General features: G+C 35.7%; 1 protein-coding gene across 1 annotated transcript in view; it reads left to right on the forward strand.

Moving 5' to 3' along the window:
- Positions 1-21,381: 21,381 nt before the first annotated feature.
- LOC103256189 (neuron navigator 3-like) overlaps positions 21,382-22,466 on the forward strand; it is a gene marked incomplete at its 3' end in the record, with an annotated part of 93,484 nt that continues 92,399 nt past the window's right edge. Inside the window, exon 1 of the mRNA XM_008054086.1 lies at positions 21,382-22,173. Coding sequence (XP_008052277.1) covers positions 21,931-22,173 — 243 coding nt within the window. The remainder of the gene's footprint in view (positions 22,174-22,466) is intronic.

Raw genomic sequence — 22,466 nt, forward strand, 5'->3', positions numbered from 1 at the left:
TTTCCCATTCTCTTACTTTGATTCTGTACATGTCCTTTCCAGTGAGATGGGTCTCTTGAAGGCAGTATATTGTTGCCTGGTGATATTTTATCCATTTTGCCATTTTATGTCTTTTCAGTGTTGCATTTAGTTCATTCACATTCAGGCTAATTATTGAAATGTGAGGGTTCATCCCTATGATAGAGTTCTTGTAGAGTTGTTCTTCCACTTGGTTTATTGTCTTTCTTTTGTTTTGGGGGTTGGTTCATGTGTATTTTATTCTTTTTCCTGTACTCTTGTGAAGAATGTTGCCTTTTTTCCCCCTTTTCTTCTGTGTTTAGTACTTTCTTAAGTGTTTCATGTAGAGGTGGTTTGTTTCATGTAGAGGCAGTGTAAGTTCTTAGGGATTGGATATCTGGGAAAGATTTTAATTCTCCCTCACTGATGAAACTTAATCTGGCTGGGTAGGTTATTCTTGGTTGAAATTGTTTATCTTTTAAGACTTTGAAGATAGGGCTCCAAACTCTCCTAGCCTGCAGGGTTTCTGTAGATAAATCTGCTGCTATTCTAATTGGTTTTCCATGGTAGGTGATCTGGTCTTTTTCTCTTGCTGCCTTTAGGATTTTTTCTTTTATGCCTACTTTGTTTAGGCGAATTATTTTGTGTCTAGGAATTGGTTTTCTCCTTTGTTGTCTTGCAGGCATTCTCTGAATCTCTTGTGTTTGAGTTTTTGCATCATTGATTAGATAAGGGAAGTTCTCTTGAATGATCTCATGGAAAGTTTATTCCAGTGTGGTCTCTGTTTCTCTTTCTGCCTCTGGAAGACCAATTACTCTTAGGTTAGGGCTCTTGAGGTAATTGCTCATCTCTTGAAGGTTTTTTCCTGTCTTTTTGAGCTTGTTTTCTGTGTTTTTGAGAGTTTGGATTAGTTCTATATTTTGGTCCTCAAGCTCTGAGATTCTTCTGCTTGGGTAGTTCTGCTTTCCATGCTTATCAGTTTGTTATTTATTTCATTCACAGTAATCTTTATTACTGTTATCTCAGAGATCAGCTCCTTGCTAGTTTCTTTTGAGTCTCCTCAATTCTTTTTAATCTCTCCATTAATGTCTTGATGTCTAGGTTTGTATTTTGAGACCAGTCATTCTGGGGGCTCTTCATTGTTTGCATTCCAAAGTCAGTTTTCTCAGTGTCTGCCCTCCCAGGAGTCTCGGAGAGACCCATATTCTTTTTTTGGTTTTTCTTCATTTGTGTAGATTTTTCTCTCATCCTGTAGTGGCTAAAGTCCCTTGAGCTCTGATCTCCTGCCTCTGCCCTCTGTTTTTGTTGCAGCCAGCTAGCCTGTTGGTTTGGAGGTCTGTAACTCTTAGTTGTCTCAGTCTGTTCAGCGTAGGGAGGGGCTTTGTCTCCTGTTTAATGATGTCACCGTGGGAACCGAGGTGGAGGCTCTGATAGGTGGGTGGGATGATGCAAGTCTGCCTTGAAAATGGCAGGTGGTAGTTTTACTTTTACTTTTAGAGATGCTCGTGTGGGTCTCTAGGCAGGACCAGCTACACAACTGGGCGCTGGATCCGGGGTGCCACCAGCAGGCTGGGGTGGAGGAGAGGGTTGGCTCTTCCCTCCTCTGGGGCTGGGAGCCTCCCATAAGCACCTTATGCAAGCTTGGTGTTCTGCTCCCTTACACAGGCTTGAGGTGGCATGCTGAGTGCCTCAACCAGGGTGGTCCCAGGGCTCCAGATCTCCAAAGGGCAGGTGGTGGCCCTGGGTCCCTCACAGGGCACTTCAGCCACAAATGGGACCGGTATCTCTGAGGGGCGGGCACCCAGAGTCTCCCTGGGTGACCGGCTGCTTGGTCCTGGGTGCTGGTTGTGACGTTGTAGCCAGGGAGGGAGTGGAGATCTGGGATTCGAGATTCCCCAGCTGGCGGGAATCACATGTATAGTGGAGCAGTGGCAGCTGGGCCATAATATCTGGCCCTGCATGGGATCAAAAGTCCCCCAGCCTGTACCAGTGCGGCTGTCAATGGGCAGGGGGCTGCAGGGAGAAAAGTAAGAGTGTTTTTGGGAATTCACATTTGGAGAGTCTCATGGATCCACCTATGCTGTCGCCATCTTCAGGAGTCACCCACTTTCATCTTCTTAATGCCTCAAGTTAATCTCCTATTATAGTGATTCTTGAATTTGGAGATGCTGATTAATTCTATTGCCAACCCTGATTCCAAAATCCCCATATTTTTATTTACCTTGATGTTTCTTTATCATATTCAGCAAGTTGATAAACATAAGCATAGATAATTTTATTTCATTCTCCTTGAATTCCTTTATTAAATGAGATGTTCTTTTTTTCATTGTGTTCTTTCACTGCCTCTACTCTGAAACAACAGCCCACATCCTGTTGCTAAACTCCATGACATTCAAATTCATGAAGTAGAACAAACTTTAACTTCTTTCTGTTCCTTCAATTTATCTCTTACTTATCTTTTTTTTTTTTTTTACTTATTTACTTATTTTTTACTTATCTTATTTTACTTATCTTGGACTGTAAGTATCTAGAAATCCCATTGTGATGGAAGCAACCAATTAATGAAGCACACAGCTAAATAGCTTAAAGAAAAAAAAAGTAATGTTTGTTAAATGACTTTCATTCCTCCCCCACCCCAACATTCATGATCATGTCAGAGATCAGAGATTTCAAGGAAAGGACTGAAGAATTTTATTTCTAATGTGATAATGATCATTTTTGATAATTCAGCAAACCTCAGGGTTTGACACCTGATTTTCTTTGTATATAAAAAGTCAGCCAACTCTTATAGGTAATAGGATTATTCTCAGCCCATCGGTGCCTGGTTAGAGTTTACATACAAGCAAGAAGGCTATATGTGATGAACACCATTCATTTTTGTCTTCACAACATTGGTTTCTCATTTTTTTACTGAAAACACACTCATTTGGAGGACTAGCCATTCTGCAATTGAATACTGTCTTGGTGGAGCTATATATCAAGGTGCTCTGCCTTATGTTGCTGTTGGGTAGGGATGTGAACCAAGTTCCATGAATCAAATTGCTTTTCCCGCAATTTGATTCCAGCAATTTGTGATCCTTGAGCAGAGTTTCAAACAAGTCTGGAATTGATCTTCAAAGTCCCTAAGGAAATTGCCTATTAGTTACTGCCACTTAGATCATCAGCTCTCACTGATTTAGCTTTTCCTGTAGTTCTGTGTATAACTCTACATCTTCCTTTGAACAGTTATATTTACACTTGTCGGGGCTTTCCCAAATCTTGACGCAATCTCACTGACGATAGCCTGAGAGAAAAACCCATCAAAATGGAAAAATTTATACTAAGAAAAAATTCATGAGGAAACAGAAGAATAACTGACCAGAAACCATACAGTCAGTATTGGATTGATTCATATGACTAACAGCAAGCACTCAAAAGATTAGAGCCTGTTACTAATCCTAAATATTTCAGTGAAAAGTGGCAAACATCTAAAACCTCAATGTCTTCATTTATTACAGTATTATTTTTCTTAACCCTAATGTAAGTATCTCTCAATCATTCTTAAAAGTAACCCTCTTTTTCACTCTTTTTATGGAACCCTACAAAACAGTGATACATAGTAGAATTCCCAGATCATTAGCACCAGGAATGTTTAGGAACTTGTTAGAAAAGCAAATCTTCAGACCACTCCAACTCCATCTACTGGTTTAGAGACTCTGAGGGTGGAGCCCATCTCTTTGTATTTTGGCAAACCTTCTAGGTGATTCTGAGGGGTACACTTACATTAAAGAACCACTGATCTACTATCCTGTCAGAAGTTGTCAGACACTCACAGGTCTAATCAAGAGGAGGTAATGTGTTAATTCCCAAAAAGGCTCAGTCTTTGAGAAAAAACTCTGATGTTGGAAAACATCCCAACATCTCCCAAAATCTTCTGGCCTATGACGAATTTCTCCAGATTCTTTTGGGAATATGTGGCCTCCAAATCAAGTATTCTGCTTTTCTGCCATGGTTTGACATTAAACTCTAGTTCCACCAGACTTTATACCATGCAAATTAAAAGAGAAATAAATAAAGCAACACCAAAGCAATAGAGATCTTTGAAAAGTTACACCAAGAAAACAACAATAAAGATACAAGGTTGAATTCAAAGGGAATGATTGAGTTCTAGCCAACAAAAACAACTGATGTGTGTGTGGTAAGCAGAGGCAGTTAAAGAAGGAATTTTAAAAAAATAGATCTTTTGAAAGTGACTGTGGATAAGCAGTTTGTAAACTGAGAAAGCGAGTTCTCAATAGGCCTACTTTCCTCCTTAATTAGACTGAAATTGCCCATTAGTGGAACTCACCTGTGATTAAAAACCAATGACAGCCAGAAAGTAAAATACAGGATGTGCCAACTTTAAAACAAGTTAAGACTGTATTTAAGCTGTCACCTTGTCCCTGATTTTAAAATGTTGGTTAGAATCCTGCTGCAAATCAGTGAGGTTGGGGATTTCAAGATTTTCTTGAATGTGAAGCCCCAATTTCAGGAAAGTGATGTTTTTGTCTTTTCCCAAAGAGTTGAGATGTACTCATAGGCAGCAAAATATGCTAACTTTGCTATCACTTAAATTGGCACTGTTAATGAAGGATATTTGAAAACTGTAATAAAATGGAACTGTCTTGACCATCAGAGTAAAACAGTGTGATAAACAAGAAGGTGATTCCAGTGGTTAGAAGGGGTATTCTTAAATTTTCTTTCTGGCTGTATTCACCACCAGTCAAACATTCTTCTCTCTTTCCAAGTAAAAATTTTAGACTGAATAAATAGATAAAGCAAAAAGCAAGTAACTTATAGACAGTAATTTTAATCATAACTGACTATTTAGCTTAGTGCAGTCTTTTAATGATGGGATTGCAGTTACCTATAATATTTATATTGAAGCAGATGACAGTCTGACTTGATCAGGAGGATACTGGATGGGCAGTGATGCAATAATTCCAATAATCCAAGTGGTGAAACGTGAATATCTTTCCTTATGAAGATACTCTTATGGTATTATACTGCTATTTTCTCATTATTATAATTACTGCATATACATTTTCTGGAGCACATAGTAAATATTGACTTTTTTCTTTTAAATATTTGGGCAGACTAAGGAGCTCTACTATGATGAAATAAGCTAAATATAATGCATTTTAAAATCCTGATATATCTCTTGATGAATGACTTTCCAAATTATCATGTATATCATCTCCAATAAGTTGTAGCTCTTAAATTGCATCGTAGTCACATATAATTATCACTTTATATTAGAACAACTTAGTTCTAATATATAGTGTGGTCATGGCTTACTGAGATGTCATAATTTATCAAATCTTTTTTCCCTTGCATCTTGTCTCCACATCCTTTCTTAACTGTACACTGTAATTTTTAGATTGCCAAGTATGATCTATCAAAAGGAGAACTTGGGTGTGGTACTTAGACATTTTTAGATATGCCAATAAAAAATAATGTATTGTCTAAAGAAAACTGGATAAATTTCTATCAACATCTTATGGTATTTTGGAACTTCATATGAGTATGCACAAGGGAAGGGGTAGAAATTAAAATGCACTGTGTTATATGTCAAGCTGGTCTCGTATATCAAATGATTTTGGAGAACAGGGAGTTAGGAACAGGAATACTGGGAAATATAAGATAGAATTTCAAAGGCAGGAAGAAGCCTGATGGAAGAATAATTAAGAATGAATTGGTGGAAATTCATGGATAATTGCAAGGCATGCTAAGGGGAAATAAACTTGATATTCACTGGAAGGGGTTAAGAATGAAGACAGTTAAAAATACTAGAAGTAGATCTGGAAACATATGCCATAATTTTATGATGGATTGTACTGTATTATCCACATATCATCTAATGTATTTATATTTTCAGACATTGATTGGCCACCCTGTAGATATGATTATTATGTAAGTAATTGTTTTAGCTTAATAAGAGGAGGTGTATATTAATTTATTTATTTATATTTATTTATTTAGATTTAGGGTCTCACTCCTTTGCCCAGGCTGGAGTGTAGTGGCACCATCACAGCTTACTATTACTTCGACCTCCTGGGTGCAGGCAATCCTGCCTTAGTCTCCCAAGTAGATAGGACGGCATGTGCTGTGCCACCATGCCTGGCTTATTTTATTTATTATTATTTTTGTTATTGTTAGGGATGAGGTCTCAAACTCCTGGCTCAAGCAATCTTCCTGCCTTGGCTACCCAAAATGATGGGATTATAGGCATAGACCACCATGACCAGCTGAAGATGAAGTTTTAGAGAGAAGGACTTCACAGCCTCCTGCAGAGTAGATACAGCCACTGTTCTCACTTTTTTGGGTGGGATTGAGCGTAGGTCAGTATTTTCAGATAGTATCTGAGATAATGGCAATTGACTCTATTTCCTTTGAGTTAATAATGAAGCACCATCCAGAAGTTCTTTATCCAAAGCAAGCACAAATTACTAGACACAGGGAAGATAGATCCACCAGGTAGCTTCTGATAAGCACTTTTATCTTCATCATTCTTGCATGCTGCCTAGTTTTGGACTCCCCATGTGCTCAGCCATCTTCAGCACCCACCCCTCTGCACCAGCTTTGAACATCACGTATGATCATAATGTCTTGTTCCACTTAGCTTCATGTTTACTCTTTTTTTTTTTTTACCCTTTTACCACTCCTTCCTAAACCAAAATAGAAGAAAAAAATTATATCGATAGACAAATATGCAAAAAGTTACTTGAAATAGATAATGTGGGTTTAGGACTTTATGCTTCAACTGAGTTTCTAAACATCTTTATGATTTCTTAACAGTGGAGAGAGACGTTTTCCAGGGAACGTTTAAAAGTCACAGTTCAGTGAGATAGTTAAAGTGCTGTATATATATGTTAACTCTGAGAATTCTTGTTTATTGACAAACTGAAATGGGCGAAGGTATGCCTGCACAGCTGATATTCTACCTGCTGCCATAAAACTGTGGTTGTTCTTTTCATTTTAACTTTTTAATTCTCTTTTCAAATATATTGTACTCTTTCTATCTTCTGGGTGGGTATCTGTTGAGCTTTCATCATAATTTACTACAAACACTCTGTTGATCAATTTATGGAAGGATCCTTGGTGTGGCTCAGATGCTAGGAAAGAAATGACATCAATACAATGCAAATGGGAAAGAGAAAAATGAGAGCAAGCAAGCTTTAAAGCTTATCTAAATGGAGCAGATAGCTTTAAGTTTGCCTGGAATTGCTGCACCCTCTTAAAGATTTGCTAGTAATTTTACACTTTTATTGAATATTCTGTGAAGGAAAAATAAGCCCTGCTCTTTGCCAGATATGCTTTGTTTAAATCAAATCCTCTGGAGAAAAATTCAAGAGGAAATTCTGCTGAGTTTACTTAATACAGAAAATTTCTTTCTTTCTTTTTTTTTTTCTTTTTAAAGTAAAGTTTCCATAATGGTGCTGCTTGGTGATTAAAATGTTCTGCAAAGTTCTTCAGTGATTCTGTCAAGACCATACCCTACATTTTTTTTCTTTACAGCAGAGGCAAATGTTAACCTGAGATTTCTCTAGCAGAGGATTTTCTGTTTTTCAAATGTTCTTAGCATTGCCAGATGTACAATTAAATGGTCCCTTCACCTTTATTATAGTTTTAGTGGCATGTTACTATGATTATTTTTCTTGTTTATGCCCACTGTAGCAGTTATGGTCACCATATGCTTGTTCTGTAAGATAACTCTTAAAACCCAGCTGATAGACATAAACTGGTGGGGAAAAAATCATCACCAGTCTCCCATTTCTCTCATTTTAACACCCAAAGGTAAATTCATTTGGATAAATATGTTTCTAAGCATCTTTTAGTTGTCAGGAAATACTTTTTTTTAATATCACACAGGAAGAGGCCTACTTCTCTAGAACCTGATCTCGCCACCAATACTTTTGAACTCTTTTCAGATAGCACTTTTGAGATAGGATACAATAGGCAATTGAATCAGAAGATGAGGTATGTAGAAACTAGGCTATATTTTTGGTTGAGGATGGGACAGGGGAAGGGAGGAAGGTAAGAAATTTTCCTGATGAATATAAGCAAAAACACCTTAAGAGAAATGGAAGTCAAATAATTTAACTTAATACTTAGTAAGCCATATAATTGAATTAATTTTCTCTAATGCTATTCTCAGAGAAACCCCAAATGTCTTGTTTCATGAATATCTGAGATGCATACCATAGAAAATGCAAATATACTATTATTATAAAATAATTATAGAAACAAAACCTCTAGAATGTACATGCTTTCAGACATGGTTTTTAAAACTCTCCTATGAAAATGATGTAGCCTCTAATGAGCAATTTTAATGTTTAATAAGAAACAGGGAAATTGGTTTTATGGGAGAAGAATCCCTCCCTTCTCATTGGAATTACAAAACTTTCCATTTCTGTTGTTCGAAGTTTTTTGTTTGGTTTGGTTTGGTTTGCCTGTTTTTTGTCAGAAAGTGTGGAAAGTTGGCAGTGTCTTCTCAGAGATGAAGAGTATGTGATTGCTAACATACTTTGCTTTCAATGACCTCATGTAAAAGTTAACACTTCTGTTAGAAGTCTGGAGTGAATTGATGCATTTACAAGAATCCAGGTTGTTTTCTAATGGTCTCCGTCAGAAAGTGTTCTGAGAGGATGAGAAAAATAACACATTGTCTTTTGTCTTTAACATTTCATCTTCCATCCAATTTGCATCTGAGGGAAGAAACTTTTGTTGTATCTATTCCAGAAATATATGTGAAGGATTTTATTTTACTTATGATAAAGAACATAAAATGCATTTACTAGCGTTCCAAGTTTAATTAATGACAATGTCAGATTATTTTAAAAGTTAGCAAATAGCTTATTTTCTAGATTGTCTGTTACAATACATGTAATATGTATTCTACCAGTTGAGGATAGATTTCAGCCCATCTATTTTCAGGAAATCAAATATAATTCATGCCACTTTATTTGGCTTGATGCAAGTTTCCTCCATATTCTTAAAGATCATTGCAGGCATTTCCAGCGACTAGGGCAATATCTATCAGTGAAAAGCAAACTGATTGATTTAATGCTTCTAGTTTGTTATTGTAGAAATTTGGAAAGAGAAGACTTATGGCAGCAATAGATGTTCCTGGGAACCTTTTAAGATACCAGTAGAAATCTGTTACCTCTTCATTATCCCCTTTTGCCTTTATAGCTGAACTGAATATTTACATGACTATAACATAAGTATTCTGTTTATTTGAAAGAACAAGAGTTAACTAATAATGTGGACTTTAACCTGAGATCCCTGAAGGTCAAAGTTCCTCCTCTCTAGATGAAAATCTAGTTTAACACTAACTTCTCAATACAAGGTTATCAGCAAATCTTTCTTTATTCTTCTGCCTTTTTAAAACTTTTTTATTTTAAAAGTGTGGGGTACAATTCAGTCTTAGGTATACAAATATTCAATATGCATGCACCCTTATTGATGAGGTGTGCCCCCCTCCCTTAGCAGTGTTCCACTACTGCCAATCCCTTTCTTATAGTATTATGATAATTGTTCAAGAACTGCTTATGAGTGAGAACATGTGGTACTCAGTTCTTTGTTTCTGTGATAGATCACTCAGTATTACAGACTCTAAGTCAATCAAATTGCTGTGAAGTTCACAATTTTGTCCTTTTTTATAGCTGCGTAATATTCCCTTATGTATATGTAGCACATTTTAAAATCCAGTTCTCTTTTGATGGGCAGCACAGTTGGTTCCATGTTTTCGCTATTATGAATAATGCTGCAATGAACATGCATGTGCAGGTATCTTTTTCATAGAGACATTTGAGTTCCTCCGGGTAGATTCCTAGCAGGAGATTGTGAGGTCATAAGGAAAGTCGATTTTTAGATCTTTTAGGAATCGCCACACTGTTTTCCACAGAGGTTGTACTAGTTTACACTCCCACCAACATTACAGAAGTGCTCCCTTTTCCCTGTATCCTCTCTAGCATCTATTCTTTTTTGAGTTATTGATGATGGCTATCCTGATTGGAGTTAGGTGGTATCTCAGTGTGGTTTTAATTTGCATTTCTTTGATGACTGGTGAGGATGAGCATTTTTTCATGTAACCGTTGGCTGCACATATGTCTTCTTTTGAGCAGTGTCTATTCATATCTTTTGCCCCACTTTGTAATGGGACTATTTTGTTTTGTTTTCGGCACGTTTGAGTTCCTTGTAGATCTTAGATGTTAGGCCTTTGTTAGATATACAGGTGGCAAATATGTTTTCCCAAACTGTGGGCTGTCTCCCTGCTCTCTTGATGGTTTTTTTGGCTTTGCAGAAGCTTGTAAGTTTGATGAAGTCCCACTTGCCTATCTTATCTCTTATGGCATGGGCACTTGGGGAATTGGTTGCCAGTTCCAATTTCCATAAGGGTATCTCCTGCATTTTCTAAGGTTCTTATATTTGAGGTTTTATGTATAGATCTTTGATCCATTTAGAGTTGATTTTTGTGTATGGTGATAACAAACAAAAAACTTCTGCTTGTGGTCAGTCATTTTCCCCAGCACCATTTACTGAATAGGTTCTCCTCTCCCCAGCGGTTGATGGTGGAGGCTTTGTCGAAGATGAGTTGGTTGAAAAACTGAGGTTTTGCTTCCAGAATCTCTCTCCTGTCCCATTGATATGTATGCCTGTTCTTGTACCAATACCAGGCTGTTTTGATTATTGTGGCTTTATAATAAAGTTTAAAGTCTGGGAGTGTGATAACTCCCGCTTTTTTTTTTTTTCTTGAGGATTGTTTTGGCTATTCATGATCATTTATGTTTCCATTTGAATTCCTGTATTGTCGTTTCCAGGTCTGAGACGAATGCTGCTGGTAATTTAATGTTAATGTAGATTGCCTTGGGTAGGATGGACATCTTAACAATGTTGATTCTTCTAATCCATGAGCATGGAATGTTTTTCCATTTGTTTGTGTCATCTATGATTTCTTTGAGCAGTGTTTGTAGTTTTAATTGTAAACATCTTTCACTTCTCTGGTTTGGAAGATGCCAAGGTATTTCATTTGTGTGTGTGTGTGGCTGTTGTGAATAGGATTGTGCTTTTTATTTGGGTTTCTGTTTGTTTATTGTTGGTGTATAGGAATGCAACTATCTTTTTCACATTTACTTTATATCCTGAGACTTTGCCAAAACCCTTTATCAGAGCAAGATTTTTGACAGATTCTCTTGGGTTTTCAAGGTATAGAATCATGTCATCTGCAAAGAAGGATAACATAACTTTCTCTATTCTTTTATGGATACCCCTGATTTTCTTCTCTTGTCTGATTGCTCTAGCTAGGATGTTCAATACTATGTTGAACAGAAGGGGTAATTCTGAGCATCCTTGTCTTGTCCCTATTTTCAGGGGAAATGGTTCCAATTTCTGTCTTTTTAGCAGTATGTTGGTTATGTGTTTCCTGTAGATGGCTCTTACTTTCACTTTTTTTGAGGTATGTTCCATCTATACCTAAATGTTTGAGGATTTTTATCAAGAAGGGAGGCTGGATTTTATTGAAATATTTCTCTCTGTTTAATGATATAATCATGTGGTTTTTGTTTTTACATCTGTTAATGTATTTAATTATGTTTATGGTCTCGCAGATGTTGCACCAGCCCTGCATCCCAGGGATGAAGCCGACTTGGTCATAGTGGATAAATTTTGAGATGTGTTGTTGGATACGGTTTGCTAAGATCTTGCTGAGAATTTTAGCATCCTTGTTCATTGAGGATATTGGCCTGTAGTTCTCTTTTTTTGTTGGATCTCTACCAGATTTGGGTACCAATGTGATGTTTATTAGCTTCATAAAATAATTTGGGGAGAGTTCCATCTTTCTCAATTGCCTGGAATACTTTCAATAGGATTGGTATCAGCTCCTCCTTTTATGTTTTGTAGAATCTGTTGGAAAGTCTTCTGGTCTAGGATTTTTTTTTGTAGGTAGTTTTCTTATGACATAGTCAATTTCCTGGGTTGTTATTGGCCTATTTAGGGTCTCGATTTCTTCTTGTTTCAACCTGGGAAGGTTTTGTGATATCAGAAAGTCCTCCATTTCATTTAGGATTTCACGTTTGTTTCCATACAAGTGTACATAGTAATCTCAGACAATCTTTTGTATTTCTTCAGGATCAGTTGTGACTTGATCTTTTTCATTTCTGATTGTGTTTATTTGGGATTTTTTGGGATTTTTCTCTCTTTTTCTTGGTTAGTCTAGATAGAGGTCCATCAATCTTGTTTATAATTATTATTATTCTTTATTCTTATTTCTTTCAAGTTTGTGAAATCTCCCCAGTTCATTAGAAATATAGCTAGTCAATAAAGAAAAATAGAATTCCAGTACTTTGGGAGGAGATGGCAGGATTGCCTGAACCCAGGTGTTAGAGACCAGCCTGGGCAACTTGGCAAAACCTCGTCTCTACAATAAATAAAAAAAATTAGCTAGGCATGGTGGTGTGTGCCTGTAGTTCCAGCTACTTGGAAGGCTGAGGTGGAAGAATCACCTGAGCCCAATAGGTTGAGGCTGTAGCCATGAGCACGCCACTGCACTCCAGCCTGGGTAACAGAGTAAGAATCTTGACTCCAAAAAAAAAAAGTGAAATTTTAGATACCAAACTTAGTTATTCATTTTTTCTACTCTCACATTTACTTCACCCCTAAATCTTTTTTTTTTTTTTTTTTAGTTTTAATTTTTTTGTTTTTTTGAGTTGGAGTCTCACTCTGTCGCCCAGGCTGGAGTGCAGTGACATGCTCACAGCCACCGCAGCCTCAACCTGCTGGGCTTAGGTGATCCTTTTTATCTCAATCTTCCAAGTAGCTCGAACTACAAATGCACATCACCACACCTGGCTAGTTTTTGTGTTTTATTGTAGAAACGAGGTCTCACCAAGTTGCCCTGGCTGGTCTTGAACCCCTGGGCTCAGGCATTCCTCTCACCTTGACCTCCCAAAGTGCTAGGATTACATGCTGCACCACAGCACCCAGCCACCCCCTAAATCTTTTAAATATTTTGTGACAGTATTGGGGGGGGATAATATATTTTATGAAACTAGGTAGCAAGAAAATATGGTTGCAGGGGACAAATGAAAAAACATCTTAACCTTAGTCTAAATTTTCAACCTTGATAAAAACCAGAAATTCTCATATATATTTTAGGTTGATAATGATAAAAAAAATTCTAAATAAGAAGTCATATTTACAGAAATCTATTCTGATTTTTAATACTATGCTTTTCATTCAGCTGTTCTCATGGTCCAAGCATTTAAAACAGGAAAGAGGAAGATATTTTAGGGCAACATGTGTGGTTTATAAACCAATAAACAAGGAATATGTAAGAGTTAAGCAACTGCTTCTGTTGCTTTCAGAAATCATTGTGAAATTTCAAAGAAGGAACCCTTGAGACTCAGATAGTATAGAGGTAAAGGGGCTATATATGTAAAAATTTGGGGGAGCAAACTAACTGGCAAAAAAAGTGGACAAGGAGGTCAGTAGATAAACATAAGGTCAGTAAAAGGAAATTATATATATATGTCTTTTCTGGTGAGAATCAGAGTAAAAGAAAAAGAAAACCTTTTAAACCTATTGACTGGATGGTTTTTCTGAGTGGTCTCCTAGAATAGATCTGACTTTTAGTTCATCTGAAATTTTGAACCTGTGCTGGAACTTAGGGAAGTACCTCTTGATTATAGGCACCAATTAATTTGTCATTATTTGGATTAAAATCATAGGGTGATGATATTGATACTCTGTGTTTAAAACATAAAAATAAAGTTTAAAGAAGAACTTACAAAAAGATTTCTTCTCAATTCCTGCATAAAACCTGATGCACCCTCAAAATATCTGAAATAAAACAGGGAATAGTAAATATTTGGACTCTAAAAGAGTAAGATCGATGATTATATATCAAATTCTAGATGCTTGAGACGTAAATATATGTACTTATCTAACTGGTAGTCCTATAAATCTTTCACAACTACAAATTACAACCTTTGTAAATGATTTTTATTCATACCTTGTAAATGATTTGGCTGTGTTGTGTCCCTCTTTTTTATTTCAGTCCATTTTTATGTGCCCGTTCAATGTATATAATCTTCAAAAATATCTGAAAATAAAACAATTGCAAAGGGGACAATGGTGAAAAGTATGCCTTTATAAAATAGTGTTATTATACATTGTTACATCTAACACTTTTTGAGCTGCATTTCCCAAGACCAAACAGTTAAAATTTGGTTTAAGGTGTCTTTCTTCACCTTTATAACACAATGTATTTGTGTACACTTATACCAACAAGTATAACTATTTTTAAAGTTGTATTTTTTTCCCCAGTACTCATTTATATTTGTAAGGTCTACTGCATTGCTGGAGCACTGATATTTATCTGGCAAGAGTATCCAAGTGATTTTTAAAAAATAAAATAGTTGTCTTTTATCCAGCTGTGTATATTTTTGCTTCTGGGAGCTGATATCCGTAAAGGGAGGCAAAGCCATTCCAAAGCTTACTACATTTGCTTTTCATTATACTTTATAGTTAAGAGACCTTCTGAATTTGATAAATTTTATTTGTTCAATTAACTGCATTAGTAGCATATTGTAAGGAAGCTGTAGGATGGTAAATGTATGCCATAGAGCACACATAAACAGTTTCCACCTTTGCGGAGAAGTTCCTAATTTTAGTGGACATCATGTGCATTTTGAAAATCCATTGGCTGTTTTATTCTTTCATCCTTTGTACTCATCACCTGCCTTTATGTTTTAGCCAGCTGGTTTACCTTTCTTCCCCTTGCTTCAATACCACAATAAAGGCACATCTTGACTTATTGCCTCCCTCAAATATACTATATGCCTAGTACTCCTCTATGCAATGAATTTTTTGAAGATATCTTTTAAAAAAATTCAGTGGGAATTCGGGCAAGAAATATTCTAAAACAGATTTTGGTGTTTTAAGTGTTTGAAGCCACTGGTCTGGAGAATAGTTTTAACTTCATGCTCACTGTATCTTATATTATTTTTATTATATAAATTTTCTCATTAGACCTGAAGACTATCTAACCCAGTCAATCAAACATTTTTCAGCATCTGGGCAAATTATTGTATTGTTATTATTTTTTTTGAGAAAGCAGGATTTATTGAGAGGACAGAAAGGCTCCCACAGTGGGAGGGGACACGAAGGGGTTGCCCTGAACAAATTATTTAATCCCAAGGTTTAAGGGAAGTTTTTACCTAGATGGTGGATAATAAATAAATGAAGGTTGTTGTGGTCTAATGTGAAACTGATAACACATAATACAATTTCAGGATAAATGGTAATAAAAGAGAATTTGTAATTTGACACGTGATTCTGATTATTATAGACTAACAGGGATTATACTTACCCCCCTTCCCCCACCTTGAACAAATAGAAACTGGACAAAAGTATGTCAAAAATATTAATCAGCCATTGAACAGTTGACAACACAGGTTGTCCATGGTCCCTGAAAGAACAGTGATCAAGCAGACCTATGATTGTGCCCGTTCAATTTTGGAGGCAATATCCAGATCACAGAGTGGGGATGGAGAACCCAAATAGAGTTCAGAAATTGTGTGACACTTCAAGAAAGCCTAGAGTGCTAAAGGTTTCCTTTATTTTCTTTCTTTCTTTCCTTCTTTCTTCCTTTTTAAAGGAAATATCAGAAAGGAAGGGGTAAGAGAGAGTAAGAAAAAAAGATATATATAGAGAGAGATGGAGAGAAAGACAGAGCGAGAGATAGTGAAATACAGAGAGATACAGAGAAATACAAAGATACAGAGAATGGGGATAGACAGTGAAGACTAACTTAACTGTTTCCTCCGATGTTTAGTAAAAGGAGATAAGCAAAGCCCAAAGGGGGGGGGGCACCAGAAAAGAGTATGATAACTAATTACTAGAGTTCATAAAAGGTAGGGAATATTAGTATTCCCTCTAGTCAGAGTGAAAAAAAAACAAACTACGAAGCATTTATTGCATCCACAAAAGTGTATTTCTTTGTAAGTAGAGCTAAGTGAGTCTTAGACAAAAATTTGGTCTGTACTTTATTTAAAAATAAAAGCAACTGAATTGTGTGCTATTATAAAACCAAACACTATGAGAAATCCAGTATACAATAATATATAATTTTAAATGTCTATCATTCAGTAAAAAATTACTAGATATGTAAAAAAGCAGTATAATATATCTTATGTCCAGGAGAAAAAAATATTCATTAAGGAAATATACCTAAAAATAGCATATATGATGAAATAAGCAGACAAGGATATTAAAACAAGTATTCAAAAAGGTAGAAGAACATACATATGATAAGGAGAGATATAGGAAATAGGAAAGAAACCCAAATGGAACTTTTAAAGATGAAAAATACAGCATAAAAAATAGAAACACAATAGATAGGGTTATGACAGTTTAAATACTTTGCTAAAAGTAAAGATTAGCAAACTTGAAAGCATAGTAATAGAAGTTAAGTGTATGAAAAAATGAAGCAAAGAGTTAAAAGGCAGAAAATATTTTTTAAAATGACTGTTCAAAATTTCCCAAATTTAATAAAAACAATAAAGAAGGTCAATGAACATAATACAACATAAACAAAACATATAAAATATCAAAAATCAAATTGCTAAAAATGAATGATAAAGAGAAAATCTTAACAAAAGTGAATAAAACAGCCAGGATATATAGAGGGGAATGAAGATCAGACACACAGCAGACATCTGCTTAGAAAGTGGAAGTGAAAATACAATGAAGTGGCACCTTTTCTAAAGAAGGAAAATCGTTAGCTTAGAATTCTATACCAGAAAAAAAAAATCCCTTTAAAAAATGGAGGCAAAACAATCTCTCTTCAGCCAAATAGAAGCTGAGCATGTTCATAACCAGCAAATCTGCAGTTTAAAAAATGTTATAAGAGGTTATTTCAGGTAAAGTGAAATGATACCAGATAAAGATTTCCATTTACACAAAGAAGAGCACAGGAAATGGTGATTATGTGGATAAATATAACGTTTCCTCATTTTTTTATTTTTAAAAGAATTGATAATAGAACAAAATAATAATGCACCCCATTAATATATATATAGAAAAAATATGAAAACACTAGAATAAGAATGTGAAGAGGACATAACAAAATATTGTGAGGTTTGTAAATCATATTTAAAATGGTATAATATGATTTGGAGGTATACTATAATAACTTAATGGTAAATGATAAATTTATATGATAGATCCTAGAGTAAAACAGAAGAATAAGACGAATAAAATTGAAAGAATTGTAAGTGATAATAAATACAAATCAAAAATTAAAATATTATACAAAGTACACTTTAAAGTAAGAAATAAAGAAAAACTTTTCATTATATATATTAAAGAAGTCCATTTATTAAGAGAAATAACAATTCTAAATATGTATGACATCAGTGATAAAGCTTCAAAATACACAAAACAAAAACCGATAGTATTAAAAAATGTTAATACAATTGAATGCTGTCAAAAAATGTGAAAAATCTGAGATTTTATTCTGCTTGCAAGCTAACAAGTTAACCTGGCTTATATTCATGGATTCGATGAAATGAGCAGACAAGGATATTAAAACAAGTATTCAAAGACACTAAGCTTCTTTATTAGAGACCAATAATAGCTTATTATTCACAGCAATTACAACAGCCAGAATATCATCATTTTCTTGTGCTGTTTCCCCAGTCCCCAATTTGTACGTACAATATGACAAGGATCAGATGATGCTTGTACATTTAGTGAGTTGAGTTGCAGAAGACAAACTCTGAGGTTAGGGAACAGAAATTTTAAAATAATTTGTTTTAACCAAACCCAAATTGCTTAATGTCGTTAGTTAACCATCTTGGACCTCCTCCCCAGGCCCAGAATGGGTTGTTATAAACGTGAGTCCAGTCCTATCTGTCTCTCTTATGCATGTGCACTCTTGCCCTTCTAACTTCTACCATGAGATGATACAGCAAGAAGGTCCTAGGCCCTCACCGGATCTTGGCCTCTAAGCCTTAGACTTCCTAGCTTCCAAAGAATCTTTAAATAAAATAAAATAAATTAACTGAAGCAAAACACAGCCTCTCACAACAATGCTAGCTGATACACTGATGCCAATGGGTTCCAAGAACATTTACCTAGTGAGGGGAAGCCTGTATTACAAAGGGCCTGACCTTCAAAAAATAATTGTTTTGGGGGGGTCTCCTCTAGGATAATATACAAAGTAACTATGACCTTAAGCTCATTACTTTATCTCTCAGCCCCTTGTCTTTTGGATCTCAAAATGATGGTATTTTATATTTGTTTTGAGTTGGAGTCTCACTCTGTCGCCCAGACTGGAGTACAGTGGCTGCTCCTGGTCACCGCAGCCTCGACCTGCTGGGCTCCGGCGATCCTTCCGCCTCAGCCTTCCGAGTAGCTGGAACTACAGGCGTGCGCTACCACGCCTGGCTAATTTTTTGATTTATTGTAGAGATGAGGTCTCGCCAAGTTGCCCAGGTAGGTCTCAAACCCGTGGGCTCAGGCAATTCACTCACCTCAGCCTTCCAAGGCCCAGGATTACAGGCTGAACCACCGAGCCCGGCTCGATGGTATTCTTTTAGGATAAAATGAGATGACAGCTCCTGGCACACAGGAAATCTTCTATAATAAGTTAATTTGGTTTTGTTGCTTTTAATGATGGATGTTATTACAAAACATTAGTTGACATTGGCTACTAATTTACCGCTACCCTATATTTTAGTCAGTGTAAAATATATTGTCTAATATACAAAAAACACTTCAAAGTAAAAAGATATTTTATTAAATGTAAACACTTTTTTTTCTATTTAATTGTTTCAGGAATTACAGTACATTCTGTTCCAACATATGTTTCTAAAATACCAATTAACTCATTTACAATTGGTAAATAGGACACTTATGTTAGTATAATGCAGATGATGTGTAACTTCCAGGCAAAGAGAGGCAGAATAGTCAGAACAGAACTATAACCTTAGGTGGGAAAAGAAATCCTTAAACTTGAATGTTGTATAGTCAACAGGCAGCCTATTGGATCAGTTTCAAAGAAACTAACAATAAAAACAACAACAACAAAAAAATGAGTATCTGCATCTGGGGCTTCTTCAAAGGGATACATCCCTGGCATTGTGCAGCTCTTACATATTTGCAGGTTGCCTTGACCCTGTGCCCTTTTAATGGCAAACCCATTGGCTTGTAGTTTGCCTTCCAACTGGATATTTCCCACAAATTCTAATTAAAGTGTTGCCAGCATTCCTACTCATTTAAAAAAAAAAATTGTGGGCTGAGCCACTTCCTTGGGTGGTTCAAATTATCTTCTGAGGTACCAATATTATTTTTCCCAGCAATCTACTCCCAAAGTTGCGTATGTTTTGAATGGTCTTCCTAGAATCTATTTTTCCCACAAGTTCTATTAATTTAGGTGTCATTTTATTTGCAATGTGAGGATTATACATTGCAAATGTCTTGTTGTGTGACCTTAGCCCCATTTTAGAAACATGACCATCTCCAACTCTGCAATATCTTATAGTCTCTGTAAGTTATAGTGTGTTGAATGACTTGTTAATTGCAAAGTAACTTACTTTCTCAGAGAGAGTCTTTCATTTCTTTGACACCACTAATTGTTCTTATTATTCCATCATGTAAAGCCCAGTGGGTTACTTTTTAAAAAATCTGCAAGATTGCTAACTTGCACTTTACTTTCTGTATGTTGCATCAGCAAGAATATATTTATATTTCTTTAGTTACTAGCTCTTTCATCTATAAATTATGTCTTCTCACATAAAAGTGCATACTAATTTACAGAGCTGGAAACAAAGATGGTATTCACTAAAGAGAGATATTTTCTATAAAAATGGTTCTGATTCTAATAATTGCACAATTTATTGAGTATATTCTGAGTGTCTACTTATTTTTCTAAGAATTTTGCATTATTACTAATTCCTACAATATTTGGTGAATGTATCATAAGTTTTCTTTTTTTTCCTTATATTTTATTTATTTATTTTTTTATTATAAAGATGGAAGTACAATTCAGGGTTAGGTATACAAACGTTGATTATGCAGGTACCCTTGTTGATGAGGTATGCTCCTCCCTCCCCTAGCAGTTTCCCTCATCTGCCAATTCCACCCCCCTTCCCCTGACAGTTTCCCACTACTACCAATTGCTTTCTTATAGTATTATAATTGTTCAAGGTCCGCTTATGAGTGAGAACATATGATACTCTGTTCTTTTTTTCTGTGATAGATCACTGAGTATGATCGACTCTAAATAAAAGAAAAAACAATAGTAAATCTGTGGTTTACAGAATTCTTCAACAGAAACATGGGAGACATGAAATCAAATCCTGTTATTAAACTAAAAAATAGCTTTGAGCTCTTAATACTCCCATAGAAATATAGCTTTTACTAAATAATGGAGGAATTTATCACTGTATCCATTATCTAAGTGCAACCACTTTCAGAAAAATATATGTTTTCAAAAAATTTACCTCTTGTTTTCATTATATCTCTTGCTTTTGTTATACTTTTCTTTAAAATTTACTTCTTGCTTTTGTTATAGTTCCTGACATGCTTTTTACCAGAAGTCATCATAAGAAATAATTTTATGAATAGAAGCACCATGATTCATTGTCATTGGGTATCTGTTTGGACACTTTTTAGAAACTTAGGATTTTAAGTGGGACTTAATAAGCTTGACTAACAATGTTATTTTAAATTCTTTTTAAATACTAATCTTTAAAGTTAAAATAGTACAGTCTTCCCCACTTTCTAGTTTCTTGATTTTGGTCAAATTATTCAGTGTCTCCAAGTCATAGTTATCCTGCCTATAAAGTGGAGAAAATAAATGTGCCTATACTTTGAGTTATCCCAAAGATTAAATACAATAATGCATGAAGTGCTTAGCTCAATCACTGCTCTGGAGTACATTCCTTATAGGTATTAATAGTCAATAGTTTATCATTGTCTTCATTATTAAATTCAGGTACAGTAATTAGTATATATTTAGTGCCCTGTTCTCTATGTGTACTATATTTTAATAAACTAGGCAGGCATGATCTGTTGAGTGATCTAGCCATGTTAGCTAGTTGTACTATTGTGTGAATTTAACCTGATTTCATGGGATGAAGCAGAATGAACACTGTGGCTCATGGCTGTCAGTAGTGAAAAATAGCTGGAAATCAGACAAACAACATTATTGCTGAGATTGTTTCCGGGCTAAAAGTTCTTCCAACAGCTGTTTGTTTTGGCTATTAACATGTCCTTTTTTGTGTGTGTGTGAGCTGGGGGAAATACGATTTTCTTTAAAAAGAGAATGCAGGCTAGTTATTTCTGAAGTCAGGAAGTACTCCTGTCCTTCCACTATTGTGGATTTTTAGCTGCTCTGAATATTGAACTGAAGAGCTTTTCCTTTTGTTTTTGTTTTGTTTCCCCTTTTTTCATTCTCAAAGATCAGACTCAGACTGCTTTAGTTAGAAGAAAAAGCAAAACTAGGAGCTCTTTAATCCGAGAGAAGGAGCTTTGTAGCAGTTACCTTCAAGAGAAGTTTACTCCCCAAAGGAGTATTTAGTATTACATAGACACTGACTCACTGAACAGAAAAAGAAGGGGGGGGGGGGCGTGTGGAGACAGTGAGAGAGAGAGAGAGAGAGAGAGAGAGAGAGAGAGAGAGAGAGAGAGAGAGATTGATCCCAGCCAGCAAGAAAGAAAGGTACTTAACTAAAGATGAAGGGAAGTTTTGCCTCTTCCCGAATATTATATCATTAGTTTTTAAAAAATCGGGATGACTGCTAGTTTTGTTTAAAGTATTTGTTCTGGAAATACTAAAGTTGGAGTCTACTAGACTGAGGTTAGGAGCATTTTCTTTGGCAGCAAGAAGATACTTTTATAGAAGCCATGCCTGTACTTGGGGTTGCCTCAAAACTGAGGCAGCCAGCTGTTGGGTCAAAGCCTATTCATACTGCTCTTCCGATACCAAATCTTGGCACTACTGGGCCACAGCCCTATTCTTCAAGACCTCTGGAACTTGCTGAAAAAGAGAGCTCAATGCTTTCTTGTCAGTTCACATTAAAATCAACCTGTGAATTTGGAGAGAAGAAACCCCTCCAAGGAAAAGCCAAGGAGAAAGAAGACAGCAAGGTTAGTGACTGAAGTTACCTGCAGACTTATATAGCTAAAATATATATTTTCTTTTAGGAGGACTATAAGGCATATTATAAAATGGGGACTAGTAGAGAAATATCAGTGTAAGGATAAAAGTAGAATAGCTGAAAGCTGAATTTTTAGCTTATATAAAAACTTTAGTTTATAGTTATAAAAGTCATGAAAAAATTCTCTGAATATGCATAGATTGTAATCACTGAGTACTACTTATTGAATAATGCCTAGTTAGTCCTAGATATTGGACTCACTGATAACCATAACCAACCACA

The sequence above is a fragment of the Carlito syrichta genome, unplaced genomic scaffold, assembly GCF_000164805.1.
Source record: "Carlito syrichta isolate Samal-C Ts95f unplaced genomic scaffold, Tarsius_syrichta-2.0.1 Scaffold289023, whole genome shotgun sequence".
In the NCBI taxonomy this organism is placed as follows: domain Eukaryota; kingdom Metazoa; phylum Chordata; class Mammalia; order Primates; family Tarsiidae; genus Carlito; species Carlito syrichta.